The sequence below is a fragment of the Glycine soja genome, chromosome 8 (assembly GCF_004193775.1).
Source record: "Glycine soja cultivar W05 chromosome 8, ASM419377v2, whole genome shotgun sequence".
In the NCBI taxonomy this organism is placed as follows: Eukaryota; Viridiplantae; Streptophyta; class Magnoliopsida; order Fabales; family Fabaceae; genus Glycine; species Glycine soja.
In genome coordinates, this window is record NC_041009.1 from 19,125,909 (window position 1) to 19,144,433 (window position 18,525).

Here is an 18,525-nt window from a genome sequence, read left to right on the forward strand (position 1 = left end):
GTTTGGGGGTGAGAATAGTAGTAATCAATCCAAACAACAAAGTATGGAGATATTTCAGAATAATAAACCCATGTTTTTAAAATAATCAAGCTGAATATGAAGCTTTGATTTTGGGTTTAAAGATTTTAATAGAAAGAGGTGTGCAATATTTCAGAATATATGGTGATTTCCAATTGATGATTAGGCATGAGGAATATAAGTGTAATATTGTCCAACTATTGGATTTTTATCAATCAGCTAAGCACTTGTTGCAATGTTTTGTCGATGTGATCATAGAGCATACCTGTAGGGACGAGAATGATGGAAAAAATGAGTTAGCATAACATGTTTTTGAATACAAGAAAATCAAAGGAGAAATGATGGACTATTCTATAGAAGATTTAGCCATTATCCAAGTTGAGGAATTGGATACATGGCAATAAAAATTGATTAACTATTTGCAAAAGCCAAGTGCCAAAGTAGAATTTAAACTGAAAGAAAAGGCTTTAAAGTATATCATGATAGGAGATGATCTCAACGTAAGAAGTTCCAATGGAGTATTACTAAGATGTATTAACCAAATTGAGTCCATAAGACTAATGGGAGAAGTTTATGAAGGATTGTGTGGGTCTCATAGATCTGAAACCATAATAAAATGGTTATTAATTTGACGTGAATATTATTAGCCTACAAATTTAATGGTCTAGACTTGTGGACTTATTAATCACATTTCAATTCCTAATCACTCCTATTATTCCTCCGATTGAATTGCTTATTGCAATACCAAATATCTTCAATTGCCATCAATAACATTAACTAATTTCAATCTATTTTAAAATTCATATTTTTTCTTTAACCACAGTGTCTCCATATGAAAAAAATTCATAAAGAAAATAACCACACGCTAAATTCACAATTTAATACAAAAAGTTAGTAATATTATATTTATAATAATTAATTTGTATAATATATTGCCATGATTTTAATTATAATGTGGTATATTATTAATTATTAGTTTTATTTTTTTGACGTGATTTTTAGTTTTATTTAATTATTATAAATGTTGTAATTGAGTCAAAATTAAGTAGTTCTAAAAACTAACAATTAATATTCAGTTTAAAATATAACATTTAAAAACGAGTCAAAGTTCTTGTTTTTTTTACAAACTGAATATTAATTTGTATAATATGTACTCAACAAAATAAAATGATAGAATCAAAATATTATTTATTTATATTTTTACTGTACTGACTATTATTATTTAAAATATATTCTATTAAACTTTTTCTCTGAGAGGAAAACATTCTAATAAACCTAAAATTATCATTATTGAATAACTAAAACCTAAAATTAATATTTTTTTTAAAAAATAAATAAATATTTAATTTGGTCCCTAAGTGTGATCAGTTATGAAACTGGTCTCAAGATAGAAATTAAAAAAAAAGACATATTAATCATAATTTAATTGCTAATTTAGTTCATAAATTTTATAATTTTATATGAAATTGATTCTTAAAATATAATCTATTATTAAATTGATTTTTAAATATTATAATTTAATAAAATAATTTCACAAGTTAAATTTAATGATAGGACTGTTCTGTACAGGTTTTATGATAGGACTAATATGCATCATTTTCTTAATTTTAGGATAAAAATGAATATTTATTCAGTAAAATTTGTTAAACTTCACTTAACATTTTCAACCAAAAAAAAAATAAACTTCACCTAGCATAACCTAATCGCACCCCGGTTCCGATTGCATCTGTCTGTCTGCGTTTTTTTCTTTGCCTTGTTTTTGTTTTTTACTTTAAATTTTGGGGGTGTTTTCGGATTATGCTTTGCGATTCTCTGAGTTTCTTGTCCTTTCCCTTTCTTTCTAGGAATCAATTCTGAGAAGCATTGACGTTCAACAGGTTGCTTCGAAGGTAATCTCCTTTTTAACCTGTTTTCGTTAAATTCAGCAATTTACATTATTTCTTTGCTGATTCAGTATTGAATAGAAGACTGTGGTTGATTCTAAATTCGACGTTTATGTCATGTGGCGTAATAGTTTATTGCTTTGGGAAGTGAAATCCCTTTTATGTCACCATGTTTTACAAGCAAATCAGATAAACCCAAAAATTTGGTGTTTTATCTCAGATATCTGATTGTTTTGCCGTTCAATTTGGGCTGTCTGTAATTTCGATTTTTGTTATTGCTTAATTCTTTCAGCCAATTAATTGTGTGGTTATGAGTGTCTTGGAATTGTGTGAATTTATGGATTGGATTTTGTTTGAAGCAATGCCTTACTTTCTTGTATGCCCTGTGGTTCCAATGAAGCAACGCCTTTGGATTCTTGTGATGGATTTTGTTGTGTGAATGTCTTCACTGATACCCTTTAGGTGGTGCCAACAGAAATTTCTGATTAATTTCCTTATGGTCTGGACTGTAAGTTTTACATAACCCCCCATCCTGTTGTCATATTAGCGTATCGTTTTGGAATTTAGATCATGCTGGACAAGTCTAAAAATGTTGCCACATGTAATGTATTCTGTTGACATTTGTCTTTTGATGTACACAATCTGCTTTGCCTCCTTGTGGTTACTGTTTTCTTCAATCTATGCAATATCTCCTGAAGCTTCTTGCATTTTGGCTTTTTTATATTTGTTCATGAGTTATCCTTGTTTCTCCAGTTGTTAGGATGTTTAGCATTTAACCAGCAAAGGCACTTACATTGTTATGCTTGAGTTAGTAGGATTTTAGGAATTTTGTGGCTTTACCACACTGGCTGTCATGGTTTCATTTCATGCTTTTAGTGCCTTTGCAGTTGAGTGTGAAATCAACCCTAACCGTTTTTTGCAATTTTCTTGTGTCACACCCTTTTGTTTATTTGGATAGGAATGTCTGCCATTCATGTAGTCTTTTTCTTTCTCTTTTGAATTTTGATTTATCTATTTATTCTTTTGTTTTGTGTAGTGAAGTCTGTAATCATGTCAAGCAAGTATATCATTTCTGCTATTCTTGGATCATTTGGAGTTGCATGGGTTTGTGATTATTATGTTTCAGAGAAGAAGCTATTTGGAGGTAAGTTGTGTTTATCATAGGAATTGATTTGCTTTTTAGCTGTTGCAGCAGACAGCAGTATGTAACTGCTAACTTCTTTCTTCAGGTAGTACCCCTGGCACTATTACAAACAATGAGTGGGCAGAAGAGACTGACAAAAAATTGCAGGCATGGCCTCGTACTGCCGGTCCACCAGTGGTCATGAATCCCATAAGTCGCCAAAATTTCATTGTGAAGTCTCGCCCTGAGTAATAATTTTTGTTGATTGATTGTGAGTTAATTGATGCACCTTGTTCATGGGATATGTTTCCATAAATGATGATAATGTTTGAGGTAAAAGTCTTGCAGTTCAATTAGTGTTTTGATTTTTAAACATGTGAATGCTTACTTGCTAAATAAAATGTTATTTAAGAAATCATGGATTGATTAATGCATATTCATGTATTCAAATTCTATGTTTAGTCTTTACCTTGGTATGAATAGGAATCAATGCCTAAAATTATGTTTAGCAGACGTGCTAAAATTTACTTTTATGTTGTGATTTTTTATTTCCAGCAGTTGTATCTGCTATTATATTGGGTGCTTTTAGGCAGTGTCGTTCAGTAAGAGATTAGCAACATTTTTTCCTTTCTCTCTCTCTATTTTTCTTTTCCACTTATTAAAATCTCATCGTACCAATTAATTGGTATGATTAATTCTTAAGTTAGATGTTTCCCTACAAGAGTCATGTGCTTTCCTTTCTTAAAGGCACAACCACTAGCCAAGTCTATGCTAATTTCATGATGTAATTTCTCCAGCACCTTGACACCTCATCATGAACTAGCAAATACACCAAAATGGAAAATGCTTTGTCTCTACTAAATATTGATGTTTAAAGGAAAATGCATTTTTTTTGTTAGTATTTCAGGCAGTGAACACATTTAGGACTTGGACCATAGTACATGAAAGGGTTGTAGGTGGTGTTTCTCATCATAGCTTTCGACATTGAAAAAATAGCAATCACAAATACTGAAACACACCCTATCATAACCCACTCCAGTATTGAGAGAGGGTAAAAATAACATGAAAGAAATCTAAACTTTCTATTTCCTGAATGCTGGTTGAAATTCTCATTCCATATGAGCCAACTCAAACTTCTTCTCTCTTTTCAGTGGAAAAGGTGCATATATGGATCCATGTATTGATGCCTGCTGCTATGGACAATGGACCATTTGGGGCATTGGTTCATTGGTTGAGATATAAGAGTAATGGTTCAGATGTCACTTTCAAAATTCAGACCAATAGTACATACTGGTTGAAGTTCAGTGCTTGTGTAAAATTTGAATGAGTAATATAATATAGTTAACCCTGCCAAGTGCCTAGTTCTCTTCTGATTCAGCTCTTCATGTCTTTTTTGATTCATCAACCTTATCGGATTCATATTGGGAGCAAGGCATCTTCCCATGTGTGTACTATCATCATCTTCCTCCAAGTTTGAAAAAACTGTTCTATCAATAGATGCTTCATCCTCAGAATCATCGGTTCCTGACTGCACTGATTCATTAATTTCGGAACTTAAAAAACCAGGCGATGATGAACAACATGAATAAAAAACATCATACATGCTTATGTTATCTTCTTTCATTTTTTTAGCATAAGCTTCGTAGTTGAATCCAACTGTATTTTCCCCACCAAAATAGGATTCCAGCTTGTCCATGTCAAGGTGTTCCTCCATCCATGTGACTCCTTGGGTTGTAAACAAATATCACCTTTTTGTATGTCTCGGGCTCTAGAAATGGTTTCACCATCTGGTACCATGAAAAGCATGCTTATAAAACACACCAAGCAAATATAACAACACTGAATTTAAGTGATGTCCATGAACAAATTTCAACAGAAAAGAAAAGCCAAAAAAAAGAAGAAGAAATAAATTGACCTGTCTTTCTACTTATAAATCACAACTCACTTTAAACTAGTATCTTCAAACTGAGCGATACGTTATACCCTCGTACAAATTCCCATCAAGCACACATCGTCTTCTCGTCCATGAAACAAGTTTTGTGTAGAATTTTTAATTTGAGAAAATGTGCTTTTAGTTTCTATATTTTCTGCCAAATGTAACCAAGGTCCTTATACTTTCCTATTGGTGAATTTGATTCTCAAACTTTAAAAACGAGTGAATTTAGTCTCTTCTAAAAACATGTGGATTTAGTCCCTCCAAACTTTTAAAAACAAGATGAATTTATAGAGATAACAGGTTAAATATATGTGTTTTTAAAATTTGAGAACCATATAGGAACTTTTATCCCCTTTAACCGAAAGAATAAGGACTAAAAATATATTTTTAGCCAAATAATAACTTTGCAAAATAGCCAAGCAATTGAGACAAACTTTTTCCCTGTCCAGTTGATAATATCAGACAACTTTAGTTAGTCAATATCATTACATACAAACTTTTTCCCTGTCCAGTTGATAATATCATTACAACTTTAGTTGATAAATTTGGTAAATTGTTTATTGAAAAAATATAAAAATCAAGGATCATACACGTAGCTGACACTATAAGACAGGGTCGGTTTAACGCATTATTTAAATCATTTCAACTCTATTTCAGCAACTTCTTTTTTCCTTCATCATCATCTCTTCCTCTCGCCAGAAACCCCAGCTTGCTGCTAAGGGTTGAAACTTCAAGCATGCAAATGTGATGCAACGGAAAGACGAGCAATCGCTGAAACGTGAAAGTGTTGGTTACTCATGTTCTTTAGTAATTCTACTAATTCCATTAAATTTTAAAATGAGCGTGCAAAAATTAGATTATTTCTCTTGCCATATTGTTGTACATTGGATTTAGTTACGATTAAGTTATCCCAAAAGCTAAGGAAGATATACTCGATGAATCTTAACTTCGTAACAAGTTTGAACCACTATTTCCAATTCCACGTGCGTCGCTGCAATGGGCAAAGAACTTGCGTGATTTATCGGTCACCCAAGACTCCCGTTAAGTTAAATGGAGCTCAAATGGTTTTTAAATTATTTTTAAAACATTTTTATACTTATTTTCACAATTTAAAAAAAGTTTTGTGAATTTAATTTTTAATTTTTTTAAAAAATACATTTTTCACATTTGACAATAACAATATTTATTATAATCATTGTTATTACCATCATGACTATCACACCATTATCACTGTCCTTTCCACCGCTACCCCATCATCAATATAACCTCCACCACCACTAATGTCATTGTAACCACCATTATCACCCATCGCCACCACTAACACCATTTTTACTGTCACTATTATCATCATTACTAACATTGTTACCACCACCACTATCATTGTCATCACCAACGTCTTTGTTAGCACCACCACAATCACTACAAACATCGTTGCAACTACCATCTATAATAATTTGGTCTGTACGTCGGAAAATGAAATGTTCCATCAGTTTTGGAATTGAGAAGCCAAACATTGAATGACTACTAATAGGTGGTAATGACCACTAATGAGTGATAATGACTACTAAATACATTTTTGATGGTATAATACTTATATATAATACATGTATTTGATCCCTGAAAACTAAAATCACCCCAAACAGGCCCTACCATATGAGTTGCCCATTTAATTTTACATGTTATTATATTACCATAATTAACGCAACATATATTGACATTTATTCGTCATGTCATTTGAGGATTATTACGGTGAAATATATTAGCATAATTTTTTTTACAATTTCATATAATTACGAAATTGCCATGTATTTGGGCGGGAAAAAGGATTGTATCAATTACCCAACTCATCTCTCTTGGGCATGATCCAACTCGGGTGAATGAGTCACTGGTTTAACTGCAAATCTGATTGGTCCATATTGAGTTGCGTCGAGTTAAATGCATGATCAATCTAATAGGCAACTTGACCCGAGTCGTAGTCAAATCACTTCAATCGAACAAGTCAGCTTGAATTTTAAAACACCAATGTTAAGTGACAACGTAAAACCGATAATGTAATAAAGACGTTGTAGAAGCAAATAACATAAGAAAAAGGGTTGAATTGTGTTTTTAGAAATTTAAAACTTTTTCTAAAACTGAAAAACATGTTTATCGTATGATGCATATAAACCTAAAGAACTTAGAGATGTTTTGATTCAAACTTTATCAAATGATGAGAAAAATAGTTTTTTTTTTTTTTTTTGTAAAACAAAGAGATATAAGATCTAAAAACAAATTCAAACCATTTGGCAGTTCAAGCAATATAAAGAAGCACACAAAGAATTATATTGGTTCATCTCAACCTTGAGACTACGTTTAGTTCTTGGCAACCACTAAGTTTCCATTAACTTATCAAAATTACAATTATTTTTCATTGTCACTTTTTGGCTCTTACACTTGCAAGATCTATCCCAAGCTTGACTTAAATCGAGTATTTTTTGTCCTATCAAGTCACCGCTGGGTCTAAACAAATCAACAAGATTTGTTGGAAGTTTGCACATTGACTAAATTTGTGATCATCCTACAGATGAATATATCACTTAACACTTTTAATTTTTTCTCTCAAAGTATACATGAAAGAATATGTTCGCGTAGATGATTTGTATCTTATTTTTTTTCAAAGATTCTTCTATATATATAGCCTTCATATCCAAATATATGTTATCTCACAACGGTTGGATTCTTTATTCTGTTCTTCGTCTAAAATCTTGAGACCATTGGAACATTTAATGTTTGAATTAAATGAACACTAAATACACATCCCTTTTTCATGTAGAGTCTATGTTGATATGTAGTGTCTTGTACTTTAGCAGGAAAGTCACTTCTTTCATCATAACATATCTGCAACAATAACAAAATGTGCCTTTTGATGAGAATCAACTTATTCCAGACTATGAACTTCATTTATTTTTTTTATAGGATTTTGATGGATCCTAGAAGAATATTTTCTATATAAAATAATCGTAGACATAAAGTATTAAATGGAGATTTTAAATGCACAACTTAAATGGTATACTTGATAATCTTATGAATGCATCGTTTAGAACTTTAGACGCACATATACATATCATGATCTTATAATATATCATACACAATTTTTATCATTTGTATTTATTTACATATAATCAAAATAATTAGAAGTCTTGAGACATAAATATCTTTTGATTTAATAAATGTCCATAATTCATTGACTTTATCAACGAATCTGACATGACATTAAAATATAATTTAAAAACAAAAAATAGAAATACTTAAAAAAAAATATTAAACCTACATGTAATCATATCATATTATAAAAAAAAAATATTAATTGGATCTATCAACACACATGTCATATACTAGTAAAAAGAGATTCAACTCTTTTTCTCAAAATTTAAAATTATTGTAAAAAAAAAAATATTTTCCAGTGATTTTAAAATATCAATCATCATTAATTTATTTTGTCATGTAAATACAATGCCCTCTTTTTAGCAGTTTCTGATTTGTAATCATATGTAATAACATCAATATAAATAATAATAATTTCGGTGTGTAATTTTGTCAATTTATTTAATGTAATAAATATCAATATCAATATACTTCTATAAGCTAATTTCCGTTAGAAGCAATACAAATTGAAAGTTTAAAATTTTGTTTCCAAAAATTTATTACATATACATAGCTATGGTGACATTTTTTCCGCCTTTTGTTCATTTCTAATTATTTAATTAATTAATTTATTGATTAACACCATCACAATTTTAATATTTGCAAGACACTTAACATATTTATATGTCTCATTCTAAATTTAAACTTATATTTTGAATGTTTGATAGCCTACATAATTTTAATTTAATAAAATTAGTAATATAATATTTGATATAAATAAAAAAGAAATTGTCCTCCAAATTTAAATATAGTGTAGTCTAGTTTTTCATTTATAATGTAAAATAAAAGCCATAGTCTCCCTCTCTTAAGCCCTGAACCCTCATCTCCAATCTGCAAATCCAACTAACATGGGAAGCCAGCAAGCCGCCGTGTCGTTCCTGACGAACCTGGCCCGCGCCGCTTTCGGGCTGGGCGCCTCCGCGACCCTATTGAGCTCCTCCCTCTACACCGTCGATGGCGGGCAGCGCGCCGTCCTCTTCGACCGTTTCCGGGGCATCCTCGACGAGACCGTCGGCGAGGGGACCCACTTCCTCATCCCGTGGGTCCAGAAACCCTACATCTTCGACATCCGCACCCGCCCCCACACCTTCTCCTCCGTCTCCGGAACAAAAGACCTCCAGATGGTTAACCTAACCCTCCGCGTCCTCTCCCGCCCCGACACCGACAAGCTCTCCCTCATCGTCCAGAACCTGGGCCTCGAGTACGACGAGAAAGTCCTCCCCTCCATCGGCAACGAGGTTCTCAAAGCCGTCGTCGCGCAGTTCAACGCCGACCAGCTCCTCACCGACCGTCCCCACGTGTCGGCGCTCGTGCGCGACGGCTTAATCCGTCGCGCACGAGACTTTAACATTTTACTCGATGACGTTGCGATCACGCATCTGTCTTATGGCGCGGAGTTTTCTCGTGCCGTGGAGCAGAAGCAGGTGGCTCAGCAGGAGGCCGAGAGGTCGAAGTTTGTGGTGATGAAGGCCGAGCAGGAGAGGCGGGCGGCGATTATTAGGGCGGAGGGAGAGAGTGACGCGGCGAAGCTGATTTCGGATGCCACTGCGTCCGCCGGGATGGGGCTGATTGAGCTCAGGAGGATTGAGGCGTCCAGGGAGGTCGCTGCCACGCTGGCCAAGTCGCCGAACGTGGCCTACTTGCCTGGAGGGAAGAACTTGCTCATGGCGCTCAATGCCGGTGGACGTTGATTCATGTATCTCTGTGTGTGGTAATTGATCTTGTTGTTGTTGACCTTTTGGTTTGATGTTTGTTTGTTTAATATAACTTGTTTAATAGATATGCATTGTTTTGTGTCTGTGGAGATATAAGGTGGGTTGGATGGATAAGAGAGAGAAGGAAAGGGGGGAAAGGTCGTGGATTGGATCCCTCTGCTAAATGCTAACAAAACTAACGTCTGCTGATAAAAAAAAGATTGTTGTGTGTCTGTGTGGTGATTGATCTTGTTTGAATTGTGGTTTCACTCGGCTTAATGATTGTTTGATACAAATTGTAAACCTATCTGCACGACATCTATTCATTGTTGTTGGATGTATCTTTGTTTTAGGAGGTTGTTGGTTGTGTTGACTATGAAGCATGAACACCTCTCTTGTTTGAAGTGTTGTTGTTTTGGATACGACACCGACATACTCGGACACTTGTTTGATACTTGTCCGATACTTCTTATCTAGGATGCACCAAAACAGGGACAGGGACATATATGGGTATGAGGATGGGAAACGGCAAATCTAGAAATCTCAAGATATGGGTACTGCTAGGAAACGACAATTTTTTTTTATTATTTAGAAAAACTGAAAAATTAAAAAAAATGAGAAATAAGTAGCAACACTAGCATATTATAAATAAAGACAATATTATAGATAATATTAAATTAAATAAAGACTAGTAAAATACTCCTATAATATAATATAATAAAAAGCAATCAGATAATAGATCATCAAACTGAAACATAAAAATGAAAAATAAAATAGGAAAAGGAAAACATAGAAACCGCAAAACGTCACTGCTTTTTACTGCATATAAAAAACCCCTTTTCCTCAGCTCACGGAATCTACCAGCCATTGTTCGTGTATGTGTATTTCTGTGTTTCTTTGAATTGTTATCACTTTGTGCCACCAAGGTTGGTGCTGTGTTGTGTTTGTTATTTTTTGTGTGAGAAAATGGGTGTGAGAGTGTGAATGAGAAGAAGGTGTTTTGCTGAAAGAGGATTGCGACGGTGACTGAAGAAGGCGGCTGCGGCTTCTCTATTGGTGGCGACACCCTCGTCACATAAAAAAAAGAAAATTAGAAAAGAGAGAGAGAGAGAGAGCAAACCTGGCTGGTGGTTTGCCAGTGGTTCGCCCAAAGAGGGAGTGAAAGAGAGGAAGCCCTAATTTTTGAAAGAGTGAATTATCGTTTCTCTTCTTTCCACTTTTTTATGTTTTTCCTTTTTTCTTTTTTTTATAAATTTTGGACTATAGGGATGCACGTGTAGGCCACTGCCGTCCCCAATACGTCCCCACAAAATGAAGGCACCGCCCCCGTCTTGATCAGTCGTACCCAATAAGTCAATGCCGTCCCCTGGCCATACCCATCCCGTGCCCGTGTAGTTCCAGAAACGGGGAAGGCCACCAGCAGGCATCCCCGTGCTTCATAGCTTCTTATTAGGTGTCTGATTCAAAAAATATTTTTGGTTGGCTTGAACACTTCAGTCATCACCTTTACACAACTATTACACTTCAAAAAACATAGAAGGTTAGTTTAAAAAGATGAATATACCATTAATTTAGATATTTTGTTATATGTTACTCATATTTCATTTAATTAGAATCTTTTTTTTTTAGTGTGTGGTATCCCCGTGTCCTATATTTTAGACATTAGTCGTGTCGAAGTGTCTGTGCCTGGTGTCCATGTCAGAGTCTGTGTTTCATAGGTGTTGGATGTAAACAGTGTGAGCAAATTATTTAAATTCTGGTTGTGTTGCAATTGTTGAAATTACAAAAAAAGTGTGAGCAAATGCAGCTACAGTTGTGTTGTGATGCGGTTGGGTTAAGGCTTTAGATTGTGGTTGCAGTCATGTGTTCCGGCTGGCCATTGCAGGTTGTTGCGGTTTGCAATTAAAAACTTGTGTGGTTGTGGCGGTGCTATGTGGTTTAATTCACAATTTAAAGCCTTCAGTTGCATCTTGCATACTCCTTCCAAACTGCAATATTTGAAATGCAGCTGAGTTTGTGGACTGCAATTTGAACAAACACTGGTGGTTACCGATTGTTTGGTTGAAAAATGTCACTTGTAGAGTGATTTGGGAGTGTGTGGAGTGCTGTTGATTGGTCCTCTAATTGAATTAGTGGCTTTTAGTACTTGATTCTGGTGATGATGATCCTGCATATCAATCAATAGGTTATAGTTATACTAAAGGCTTTTTTTTGCACACAAGTAAAGCTAGTCAACCCTGAGTATTTACATGCCTGCTTAACAATGTATTAATTAGTTTACACAATTACAGGTAAAGGTAGAAAGAAAACAACCCTGTTGGATTGCAATGAGTTTAGGACTATTTAGGCAAGAAAACATTGTTGTTATAATTTTTTGTTTTCCTTAGTTCTGAGAACTTCAGTTTGACCCCTTTTGTAAGAGGTACACTTGTAATTTAAGACTTATGGCTTTACCTGTTAGGGCCTTAGCATAATCCCAGAACATATGGCATATAGTTCCTTGAGTAAATTAAATATTGTGTTCCTGTCCAGGTTGTCAAACCCAACAGTTTAGGTAAACTTGGGGAGGGTCTACAGATCCCAGAACTTGTAGCATATAGTTAGTTGAATAAATTAAATCTTGTATTTCTGTCAAGGTTGTCAAACCCAACAGCTAGGTAAACTCGGGGAGGGTCTTTAGACTTGTAAAACCATTGGCTTTTGACCATTTATACAGCATAAACTATCAAATCATTAGTGATCTTCCTGTTTACTATTAGGTATCAGAGTTGAAGCAAAAACTTAAACCTCAGAGTAGCTTTAGCCTTTGAAGAAACCTGCTACTACAGCTGAGTTGTCCATGCTCTATATAATTAACAAGCATGCACCAAGTTGAACTTTGAACCTGTGGTCTATTCACTTTTCCAGTCTATTATTTGCAGCTAGTAGGATCGTTTTGTTTCATGTTGGGTTCCCTTTATTTGCCTTTAGTGTTTGATTGTGTTTTTACTTGGTTTAACAATTATTTGTCACATCTGCATGCAGTTTTTCCATTGCTGTTGGGTGTTGTTGCTTTGTTTTAAGAGATCATTGGTTGTGTCAGATATAAATAGTCATAAGTTTAAAATGCAGTTGCAATTGTCAAAATTGCGGCGAAGTGTGGGTGAATGCAGCTGCAATTGTGATACAATGCAGGTAGCTCATGGTTTTAAATTGTGGTTGTAGTCTCGTCATGATTGTGTTGCAGCCATTGCAGATTGGTGCAGTTTTGTGGCTGCATTTGTGATTTAACCTGCAATATAAAACCTCGGGTTGCATACACTTTCAAAACTGCAATTATGCAAATGCATCTGTGGTTAGTAAACAAAAGCTATTGTAGAGCCATTTGGGAGAGTGGAGTACTGCTTGTTGGCCTTCCAATTGAATTGGTGGAATGATGCTATATGTTGGTACTTGGCAGTAATACAGGGCCATTTCTCTTAACATGGCATGCCGTGCTAATTTGATTTAGTACCTTTGACGGATAAAAAACAGTAGTAAGAGCTCGCCAAGTTGTCCATATAATTAACTTCGCTTTAGTTAAAAAAAATCATATGAGAGCAAGAAGTACAAAGAACGATGCTGATCAGAAATCCTCATAGAAGTTGATGCCCAGAAAGAAGCTGAGACAAATCTAGGCCAAATGATGAAAACAGTAAAAGTCTTCGCATTACATTTTATATACATCCATCCAACACCACACTTTCTGATGTACCTTTTTGTTGTTTTTCCCTGCAAAATGTTGAAAATAGGGAGAGGATCAAACTCTCAGCACTTTCTGGAGGGTTATCAAATTGCTTAAACAACTTACTCTACATCTGTTGAGCTGCTACCAGTGCAATATATAACCATTGATTCCTGGACATTTATACAACATAAAGTAACAAATCTTTAGTGATCTCCCTATTAACTGTTAAATATTAGAGTTGAAACAAAAGCTTTAGCCTTTAAAGACGAAGTGCTGCTACAGCTGAATATTGTGCATGCTCCATAGAATCAACTACCACATACACATTTGAACTTTAAATCTATAGTCTTTACTTTTTCAAATGTTTTACGTTTTTGCTACTGGAATTTAATTAGGTGTCATGTAAGTTAAGATTTTTTTTAGGATTCGAACCAGCATATAGGATTATTTTGTTTGTTAGAAATTTTGAGTTGCCTATGTTGTCTCTTCGCCCTGTTTAGTTAGTTTAATTTAATGTTATATATGATGGAACTTTGGAGAGTTTTTGTGCCTTCTGCACTTTTACATGATTGAAATTAATTACTTGTTTCTTTTTGAAACCAACTGTGCTTCTTCTCTCTTCCACCCCTCCAGAAAAGGTTGTAAAACATTTTGTAAATTTTGAATAAGCAGTGGTTTTTAGATTTTGATGTAATTTCTAGTACCTCATTGGTAAGCAATATGTTACTGCCTTTTAATTGTCACTTGTCAGCAAACCCAAAAGTGTTTTTGGATCATTAAAACTCCTAATATTTCTTTTTTCATTTCAGGTTTTCACGATACGGTGTAATGGCATGCTTGGAAGGAATGCTGTTGAGGTTCTTCTTTGCTGGGGTTATTTTTTCCCCACCTTGTTTTGTAGACCCCATTTGTAACATGTAGAATTTGGACCTTCGCGTTGAGGATTAATGAAAAATTTGGACCTTCACGTTGAGGATTAATGAAAAATTTGGACCTTCATGTTGAGCATAAATGGGTCTTTTACAGTTGTACTTGTAGAATTACATGCTAAGACTTGAAATCGAGTCCTTGTTTGAGGATAAAGGGGTCTTTTAGAGTTTGTACTTGAAGACTTAATGTAGCTATTTTATCATCTATTTCCATTTCTTTTCACAGAAAATGAAAATTTTCAAGGAAGAGAATAGTATAAGAAAGATGTCTCAAGAAAGCAACCGAAGCAAGAGAAAAACTTGAACCTAGGATATTGAATCTTATAACAAAAGCATGCGAACCATTAGTATGCAATATGTTAGTCTTCCAAAATTGAATTTTTCCCATCAAACTGTAGCAACTGCAAAGACTCAGCCATGCCACAGGATAATATTTCCAACATTAGAAAATAAAATGCCAACTTGTTTTTTAAATTTGAAAATAAGAAAATGAAAGCTCTATGTAGAAAATGAAATTAGACATTTATTTTACACCAAACAGTCCTTTAGATTCATTGTGTGCGCTTAGGTCTTCAATTTTGCATAATAACTTGGTTATTGTTGCCTCCAAACCAGATAATCACAATTATGAATAATAATATTTTAGTTAGGCAATTATGACAATATAAAATGGCAACATGGTGTATATATCATGTTAGGTTCTGCGTTTGTATGGCAAAAACGTGGGTAAATTGACATAAAAATGAGAAGCTTACAATACAAGCTTTTAGCGTTAAATGAGAAAATGATGTGATTTTGTAAAGAAAGTGATGCAGATTCAAATATGCATCAACTATGGCAGTAGATGCTGTTGAATTTTTCATTCCTTACAAGTTATTACTGTTTTCCAGTGACAGTTTTATCTGACAAATTTTTGTATCTTAAAGTTAAGTTAAATTAATCGGTAGATCTTATCATTGGGAATGTGGATTAATTGGTGTAAAGTTGTTCTAACTAAATTAATAATAATCTTGAGTTTTAGTGAATAATTTTATCACCAATAGTAATCATACTTAACTCAAGCAGAATTTTTTGTTGTAAAAGATCTTGTGATCTCCATCAAAAAAATCTATAAGTTCTAAATTATTTAGGAGTTTTTAAAAGGTCCTTTGTTATTATGTTCTTCAACTTATAAATCATCTTTAATTGTGTCTCTAGTCACATTTTCAATATGGTTCTACTAAATATATATATTGCCTATTAACTTGTTGGCATAAAATTGGATCAATCTCTCAATTTTTATGACGGATTGTAATCTTATAAGCAGAAAAAAATAACATATAACTATAGAATGCACTAATTAGATTTTTAACATGTTGCGTGATGAATTTGACAACAAAATTTCTAAACCAAGTGTAAACCCATCTATGTTCTTAATTACTATTGTTCAATTATTAATTTTTCAAAAATTACATTTTCACAAGTATTTATTTGGTAAATTCTCACTCAACTCAACTTCAAGAAGGATTTACATCAACTTGGACCATCCTTAATTTGCAAAGTTCAACAAAGGGTAAGTCCAACTTTATTCTACTTGGTCAATAATCTTGAAATACAATTTTAAAACATAAAGAAAAACATATTCTTCCTTTTATTTGCTCAAATTTTTATAACTTTTAATTAAAAAAAAACTAATTTGTAGATCATCTTTGGAGTAATATCAAGTTAAGGAACTATCCTCTTCAGATTCTACTAACATTGATATTAAGACAAGGATGTCTAAAAATAGGAGATTTTTGCAACAAATAAGGTCAATGAAAGAGGTATCAAATTCACAGGTATTATTTCATGTCTTATACTACATATTTACAATATTTAATTATTTTTAATTCAATGGTTTATTAACATATATAAAATTATTGGAAAATGTATTTACAACCTAGACATCAATAGGATTGACAATACGTATGGTTGGAATTGTATTGCCTCTGAAACATGCAAAAAGAAACTAATCAAAGATGGGAATCAACACGAGTGCAAAAACATGCAACCAGCCATCCAAGTATCCAACAAATAGGTTGTTGAAAATTTCTCAATATTGATTTATTTTCAATAGCATAATTAACTAATTTTTAATATTTTTTTAAAAATAAATTCAGGTTCAAGATACAATTGAAAATTTCTAATGATAAAAGGCAAAGCAACATTCACAGTATCGAGATGCTAAAGAAATTCTAAACTCAATGGCTTCGAAACTACTTGATGCCGAAAATGAAAATAATGCTAACATACCACTGATAATACATAACCTTTGGAGTCACTCTTTTATTTTCAAAATAAAGCTCACAGATTGCAACCTTAAAAAGGGTTCTCATGCCTACACCATCCATCACAAGGACTTTAATCCCAAAAGAAATCATTCAAGACCACATAGTTCACAAAGAAACTAAGAGGCAATCATATTTAAGATTTATTTATATTGTTTACTTCTCTTAAAACATATAAAAAATTTCACCCATTGATTAAAAAATTACATTAAACAAGGAGTCGATTTAACCTTAACAAATATCATATGATGAAGAAACAAACTTAACAAAAATGACAAATATACAAGAATCCAATAAGTCAAAAGAAGTAAATTCATTATCAAATGATGATGCATATTCAATCTTGAAGACACCTTTAAGCATGGTCGGTTGGACATTTGGGGGAAGGAAGACCTTGGCCCCTCCTGATTTTTTTCTAAATAAAAAATTTAATAGGTTATTATTTAATTACTTTACAAAAGTATGTTTTTTTATTCAATAAAAAGTCTAATTTGAAATATTATTTTTATCTCTTAAATTTTTTTAATTATAAAATCAATAGTAATATTTTTAAAAAATATTATTTCAATGTTATATTTTATCGAATTTTAGTTATTATATAATAAGTTTTTATCTCCTAATTTTTTTAAATTATAAAATCAATAGTTATTTTATCTTTTTAAAGAAATTTTATATAAATATTATATTTCATTAAAATTCAATTATTTTATAATCAATTTTTTATTTGACTTTGTTAATATCTAATTGTTAAACTCTATTTTCTTATATAGGAAGAGTTTTTGTTTCTCAAATCTCATAAACAAGTGTTGTCATTGAATTTATTATTGTGAAAATATTTTTTCCCAAAATGCTAAAACCCTAACGGCTACTTTAACATTCACGCTTTCATTCCATTTTTTCTCCTACTCATACTCTCATCTAATTCTTATTCTTCTCCTATCATCTTTCTCCATCTTTGTAGTTCTTCTTCTATTATTTTGTGGTCTGCCATGTCTGCTAATTCATGCACAAGGAGGAATGTCACGTCAAACCGTCTTTGCTATTGTCGTAGAAGAGCTACCATTCAAACAACAAGGACGACAAGAAATAATGAGAGACTGTTTTATACTTGTCCATTACCACAAGTAAGTAATGTTAATGGTGTTTTTTGTATTCTAATTTTTGTGCAAGATTGAACATGAATATTTTGTGTTGTGCAGCAAGAAGCAAATTGATGTAATTTCTTTTCGTGGGTTGATGAAGACATTGATGTTGGTGCAACTGAAATAGGTAGAATAGAACCAATACCAGACTTTGGTCTAAGGTTGAGACGGGAGATTCTGCAAAGAGAAGTTAGAGATCAATTTGAGAGGGAATTCATCACATTTTCAATTAGATTGAAAACTATTAGGGATCAATTTGACACTATATACAAAAATTGACTCTTCATTTTTCAATATAACATTTAAAATTATGTCATATTAGTCCTTAAGAATTGACATTGCTTATTTCCCAATTACGCGTGCCACGTGTGCATCCAGGATGCACTTAACGTGCCACATCACACATTTACTAACGATGTTAGGAGACTATTAACGGTAGGGACTAACGTGGCAAACAAAATGTAAAATCAATGATCATTTTGATATTTTTTAAATCTCAAGGATCAAATTGATAGCGCCTCCAAAAGTGAGGGACTAATTTGATACTTTACTCTTATTTAATGTTTTAGTGACATGAATACACTTGGTAATAAGATGAATGATAA

At 33.0% G+C, this 18,525-nt stretch overlaps 2 protein-coding genes across 4 annotated transcripts; both read left to right on the forward strand.

The window, feature by feature from the left end:
• Nucleotides 1-1,647: 1,647 nt before the first annotated feature.
• Nucleotides 1,648-3,477, forward strand: LOC114422841. Of its 3 annotated transcripts, none has more exons than XM_028389383.1 (4): nt 1,648-1,746; nt 1,863-1,907; nt 2,938-3,045; nt 3,131-3,477. In XM_028389383.1, the coding sequence occupies exons 3-4, from the start codon at nt 2,952-2,954 to the stop codon at nt 3,274-3,276; spliced, it is 240 nt and encodes a 79-aa protein (XP_028245184.1). In that variant the 5' UTR covers nt 1,648-1,746; nt 1,863-1,907; nt 2,938-2,951; the 3' UTR covers nt 3,277-3,477. The 3 variants fall into 3 exon arrangements, with proteins under 3 accessions (XP_028245184.1, XP_028245185.1, XP_028245183.1); XM_028389384.1 differs by having other exon boundaries at nt 2,943-3,045; XM_028389382.1 differs by lacking the exons at nt 1,648-1,746; nt 1,863-1,907 and adding an exon at nt 2,740-2,787 and having other exon boundaries at nt 2,943-3,045.
• Nucleotides 3,478-8,920: 5,443 nt separating this feature from the next.
• On the forward strand, nt 8,921-14,702 carry LOC114422592 (prohibitin-3, mitochondrial). The gene is made up of 2 exons (XM_028389035.1): nt 8,921-9,854; nt 14,353-14,702. The coding sequence occupies exon 1, from the start codon at nt 8,992-8,994 to the stop codon at nt 9,832-9,834; it is 843 nt and encodes a 280-aa protein (XP_028244836.1). The 5' UTR covers nt 8,921-8,991; the 3' UTR covers nt 9,835-9,854; nt 14,353-14,702.
• The last annotated feature ends 3,823 nt before the right edge of the window (nt 14,703-18,525 follow it).